The 5,996-nt window shown below is 47.1% G+C and overlaps 1 protein-coding gene across 1 annotated transcript; it reads right to left on the reverse strand.

Moving 5' to 3' along the window:
• Window positions 1-652: 652 nt before the first annotated feature.
• On the reverse strand, window positions 653-4,241 carry LOC104527973 (C-type lectin domain family 17, member A). The gene is made up of 9 exons (XM_029085963.1): window positions 4,142-4,241; window positions 3,748-3,858; window positions 3,480-3,578; window positions 3,255-3,305; window positions 3,057-3,146; window positions 2,559-2,672; window positions 2,311-2,462; window positions 1,430-1,539; window positions 653-785 (listed from the first exon to the last, which is right to left on the reverse strand). Exons 1-9 carry the CDS (start codon window positions 4,239-4,241, stop codon window positions 653-655), a joined length of 960 nt encoding a protein of 319 aa, XP_028941796.1.
• Window positions 4,242-5,996: the final 1,755 nt, after the last annotated feature.

The following is a 5,996-nucleotide window of genomic DNA, read 5'->3' on the forward strand; positions in this document are numbered from 1 at the left end:
TGACCACGACGCTGTTGAAATCCCAAATCTTCCAGCAGAGCCGCTGTTTTTGCCGGGAGAGAAATCCAGCAGCACAGCCTTTCGGCAAAACAGGTGTCGCGCTTCAGCACCCACGAGTTGAGGATTTGCATACACACCCTGCAGACACACTCGCACCTCGTCTTCACTGGTCTCTCTTCCCTTTTTTTGTTGGTTTTTTTTTTTTTATCTAAACCCTGGGAAAAAGCTGCGCACCGACCCCGTTTGGCACCACGTCGGCTTGATTTATGTGAGTTTTGGTTCAAATCGCAATCAAAATGCTTTATTTATTTTCCTCTTTTTTTTTCCCTGATTAACCAGCAAGCAATACGGCAAGCCTCAGCACAACAGGTGAATGGCTCCTAAAATGGTAATTATCACCCCAAAAATCTCTTACTCCCTCTCCAAAGAGGAATGACCCCCCTCAGTTTTTTTAATCCCTCTGCTACGGTGCTGTGCCCACTTCAGGCAGTGCACCCCAATTTTGGGAAGCGAGATACTGATTTTTTTGGACACCTCTTTCCCCCAGAGCCTTTTGTTTTCACCATGTGCTTGGTTTTGCCAGTTTTTTACAGTTTTTTCCCCATTTTTAAGCCCTGGGGAGGTGACATGGTGGCCCAGGGTGGGGAAACCGCTAGCAGCTGCGCTCACAGATCCAGGACTCGGCGTTGGAACAGGGGACGTCATTCCAGTAGCCAGTGGAGTAGATGGTGGCACAGTCCTCGCCGTCATGGCCCACGTTGTTGGGTTCACCTCTGTTCCAGAACCTGTGGTGGGAGAGCACACCAGTTTGGGTAAAAAACTCTAAGTTTGGGTTTGGGGGGTTTTTTTAAGTAGGGGGGAGGCAAGCAGAGAGCACACCGGCCTTGCAGCTTCTCCCAGGGAAGGCAACAGCCCCCTCAAAAAAACTTTCTCCCTCCGTTTAATGCAGCAATGCAATTTCAGCAATTTTCCTGTTTTCCCCCCATTTAGCGTGGGAAAATGGCTCCGCTTCGATTGTGGTATTCTTCCAAAAATCCCCAAAATGAGGAGATCCACTAGAAATAATCTCTTTGACCCAGGGTGCGGGGTCTCAGTCAGGAACCAACCGAACTGAGATGAACCAAGCAGGTGCTGTGACTCCTTGCACATTCCCACTTGGGTTTTCAGCCCCAAAACAAAAGCAAATTTTGGGGTAAAAAAGCCAAAATCTTGCTTGCAGCAGGGTGGCTCCTCTTACCTTTCCCTCCACTCAGTATTTTCAGGTGCCGTGACAGCATAAAACTTAGTTCTGTGATTTTTAAGCACTAAACCAGAGCAGGCAGATGTGCTAATGAGTGTGCAGCACCTTTTTTGAGCAAAAAAAGAGGCTGGGGGAGAACAGAGCTGATTTTTGGGGGCAATTTACCCTCTGATGAGGCTAAAAACATACGAGAGAGAGATGGAGCGGCCGTCCACCCACTGCCAGTCGCCTTCTTTGTGCACGTCAGTCAGGCCCAGCCAGAACACCCGGTTGTCCATGATGTGATTTGCCAGAAATTTCTGCAAACAGAGGGAAAAAAAAAAAAAAGCTTCAGGAGGGGAAGTGGAAGGCGCCAGCAAAGGGATTCGGTGGCGCTGAGGCCAGCGCTGGCAGTTGGTGACATTGGGGACAACTGTGGCGTGTCACAAGTGTGACGCAAAATGCAACATTTCCCATCAGAAATGGGAAAAAAGTGCTGAAATTTCTAATATCTGGAGGAAGAAATATTTTTCAGACTCAATGTGCTTTTTAAAAGCCGATTTGTTGAAAAAATCTTCCTGAATGGGAGGCAGAGGTTGTCTAAATCGGGGCAGAAATGTTAATTTGTGCACAGTTTAGGTTCCATTTCTGTAATTCACTCTTTAACATTTAAAATTTCAAAATAAATTCTGTAATTTCTAAACAACTTTTATCATTCCTATATGATCACGAGGAGGGATCACCTTAAGAGCCATGGTGCATCCACCCCAAATGCAGGTGAGCACCTCTCATACCCCGGGATTCCCTTGGGGTCACACAGACCCCAGTGGGGCAGCCACTCCTCCCTAGCTTTTCCAAAAAAAAATCTTAAATTCCACTGGCCATTTTGGGGACAGATTCATGCAATTTGGCCAGATCACTACAAAACTAAGTAGGAACCTGAACCAGTTGCGTTTCACCCCTTCCGCAGGCAGTCTTGAGTCGCTTGTGCTTAACCTCCAGCTTTCCATTTGTGGAATTGGAGTCTAATATTCCTTTAAACTCATGAAATCTGGGGGTTTTTTTGCTTTTTACAGGATTTCTCAGCTTACGTTTTCCTGCTCAGTGTCGATGACAGCCAGATGGGCGTTGAAGTCGGCGCAGGAGTCTTTAGCAGCCAGCCAGGGTTTGTTGGTGGTGGAGAAGAAATAACAGGTTTTGGCAAACTGCTGCCAGCCAGCGGGACACCTCGTGCAGAGAATTTCTGAGGGAAAATAGGGGGGAAAAAAAAAAGAACAAAAGAACACGTTAGAACATGCAGAAGGATGCCTGTGGGCTCAGCCCGACGGCTACTCCTCACCTGAGAGGTTGCGCTTCTCCTCCAGCGCCGCGTCGAGAAGTGCTGACGTGCGGTTCTGCTCCTGCTTCACCTCCGCCAGCTGCCGCAGCACCGGCTCCAGCACGTCCCTTTCCTCTGCCAGGGAGAGAATAAAAAGTAATTCAGACCTAAAATCCCCAGTTTTGTCTCCCTTCCCCTTTTTCCTTTCCATCTCAATTTACACTGTGGCTTTCGCTGTGTGTTTTCCTGCTGTGAGTTACTGTTCTTTAAATTTCAGGCAGTAAAACCCCAAAAGCCCTTTCGTTGAATTATTTTTTTATTGTATTTGTCAACAGGCTGAGAAAAGTGGTTTTTTTCCATTAACATTATACTGAATGATATCTCAAACTCATTAAGATTGGCTTCGTGCACTCCTGGTGCATATTTTAGAAATCTTTGGAACATCTATCCAATTCTGTGTTTTGGGAATCGAGGAGAAGGACTGAATTTAACCATTTCCCACCAAAATCAGGTTCTCACCCAGGACACGGAGTCGATCAGACAGCTCCTTGCCACAATCCTCTTTGCACCGTGTCATCTTCCACCGCACATTCTCCAGTTCTTGTGACACTGGAAGGAGAAAAAAACCTCCACTTTTGACCTTATCTCACTGCTGTCTGCACCCGGTATTCAGGATTCTGCCTGAATTTCCCTAAATCCAACTTTTCCTTGCCATACCATTCAGAAGTCGGCTGCGAATCACCTTGAGCTCACCAGAGAACTGTTTATCTAAGAGAAAAATAAAAAGTAAAATCTCAAAACAAGCCCTGACTATCTCTGGCCTGATGGGAAACAGCTTCAGTTTGGGTTTTTTTTTTCTGGAAAAAGCACTCAGAAAGCACCGAGGGGAAAATCAATGCAGGTATTGTGGATGAAGCAGGTGCCAGGGAGCAGATGTCATACCGAGGACGCGCCGGACCTCCGAAAGGTTGTGCCATGCCGTCGTGTGGCTGTTCTCGCTCTGCATCCGGGCTTGTTCCAACGCCTTCCACGCTGCAGATACTTGGGGAGAGGAAGAGAACGCTCACCTTTGCTCCGGACCTGGCCCCGGAGAGCTCATGGGCTGCAAAAGGGCCTTCCTAACTTGGAGCCACGTTTTGCTCCATTTGCTGGTGTTTTCACCCCACGCTCGGCGGACGCAATCAGAGCAAGGGGCGTGCGTTGGACTCACCTCTCTGGAGATTCACGACGGTGAGAGTTGTGAAGAACACAAAGGTGAGGGCCAGAAGCACATACAACAGCGTGACGGCTCTCTCCAGAGACAAGGTTAGGATGGACAGCACTGCCAGGGGTGAAATAGGGTGAGACAGCCCCAAATAACTCCCCTCCAACAGATACTTTCTTAAACAAGAGCACAAAGAGGAGAGAATCCCCCAAAAACAACCTCTCCAGTGGCTCCACCACCCTGTTCTCCACACTCAAACCTCTTTTTCCTAGATTGTGACCCAAAAGAGGAACCAGGCAACAAAATTTTGCTATAACTTCGGAGAAAGACCAGTTTAAAGAGCTGAAACCCTCCAGTTTCATGTCTCTGGATCCCCAAAGCCGCTCCCTCACCCTGATACCTCCTTTAGGTGCTTTCCTCTGTTCTTGCTTCTCCAACTCCATCCCCTCAGCGAATTCCCATTTCTCATAGGTGCCGACAGCACCTCCGCCTTGTGACATCTCTGATCCTTTCTCTTTTGATACCACCCCAATTTATATAGTGGAGAAGACAAGTCATCTCATCCTGGAGGGGGGGAAATGCTTACGTTTCATAATTCTAATTTCCTAGTAAAAAAAAAATCTGCATGCTCAGGAGCTTTGGAGGGGCCAATGCGCTTGGGCTGCCCCTCATTACGTGCCATAGACGCTTCCTTGTTGATTTTTAGAAGAACAGGTTCAAAAATACACTCTGCTCTCCTCAAATGAGGCTGACACCTGCCCAAGGAAGCAGTTTTTGGAGGCTTCATGCCAAAACATCAACCAGCATCTTCCAAGGTGAGCACCTAAATCTGGTTAATTTGTTGTTGCTGTTTGGTGGTAATTCTTCCGCATTTTCTTCAGCATTTTTGTGAGAATTTCTTGCATTTTTAACATGGCAAACTTCACATTATGAAAATCCTCAAGTTTTTTGGGCACCATTTACTTCATTCCTTCTCAGGAAAATTCATTTCATTATGCAAACGCCCTCAGAGCTTTGAGCCCTAGGCTGGCTACCCTGGAAAACGAAACTTAGAACTTATAAATAACTTCACTATTGACCAATTTCAGCTGAATTTCAGAGGCACCCCAGGAAGAGCAAACACAGCCAAAAGCTGAACGTCCCTCACTCCGGTTCCCCTGCTCTCAGGACAAGCAGCTTCCTCCTTTTGTCCAATTTCCCCTTTTTTGATCCCAAATTTAGGGGAAGTCAAGTCCAAACTTCTCCCTGAGGTGGCTGTTCATATCCTCAGGGCTCCAGCACTTTCCAAGAGGCAATGGAGTCAGTTTTGGGTTGAAACACTGTGAATTTGGTCCATGTGCTCTCACGGTGGTTCCCTTTGCTGCCAGCATGTGGTTTGTTGTGGTGGGATGGGAGAGGCTTAAAAAAAAAAAATCAAGGATGGCAATTTTTAAGCTGAAATAATTAAGGTAAAAGTCAAGAGAGGACCAAAACCACCAGCTCCTACCCCTAAACCTCCCATGTCCTTATCTCTTTAACCTTTTCTAGAGTTTTTTTATCTGTTGGGGGGGTTTTGGGTTTTTTTTTAATATTGACATTGGAGTGGTTGAAAATCCCTTTAACTCCCCCCCAAAAATGATTTCTCAGCATCACTATAAATATCCCCAATGACACCTCAGCATCCCCAGGCCCTGGGGACACCCTCAGTGTCCCAAACCCCCGTCCCTGGGGAACTGGGGACTCTACTGTCTCCATACCTCTGGGATCACTGGGGGACCCCCAAGACCTGAGTCCCTGAGAAATGTGGGACCCCTGTCACCCCCATTTCTGGGAGCTGGGGTCTTTCTCGTTCCCATCCTTGGGGATCCCCAGAGCACCCAGTGTCCCCATCCCTGAGGACCCTCATGGCGCCCATACTGTTATAGTGAAGACCCTGAATAAAGGTTATTGTTGAAAACATACAGATAAGGTAGTTGCCTTGCAGCCTAGTTATTGCAAATATAATTTAGGTATTGAAGACTAGTTACCCAAGCCTCGCAGATCGTGCTAAATTTAATCATCCCTTTTAAAGATGTTGTGTAGGTCGTAAATTCCTATTCCCCTGAGTTTAAAGGAATTTACTAGCCTAAAGAAAAGGAGGTGATTGATAGTGGGCATTTGGTGCTTTGACCCATCTCTCAAGGCCTTAGGCATCAGTACTCCTAGCTTCTTATTTCAGCTTGCCAAGGACTGGCCTCGTGGATAGTTTGTCACGGGACCCCAACCAAACTTGAAGA

Source organism: Antrostomus carolinensis, unplaced genomic scaffold (genome assembly GCF_000700745.2).
Source record: "Antrostomus carolinensis isolate BGI_N321 unplaced genomic scaffold, ASM70074v2 scaffold44210, whole genome shotgun sequence".
In the NCBI taxonomy this organism is placed as follows: Eukaryota; Metazoa; Chordata; class Aves; order Caprimulgiformes; family Caprimulgidae; genus Antrostomus; species Antrostomus carolinensis.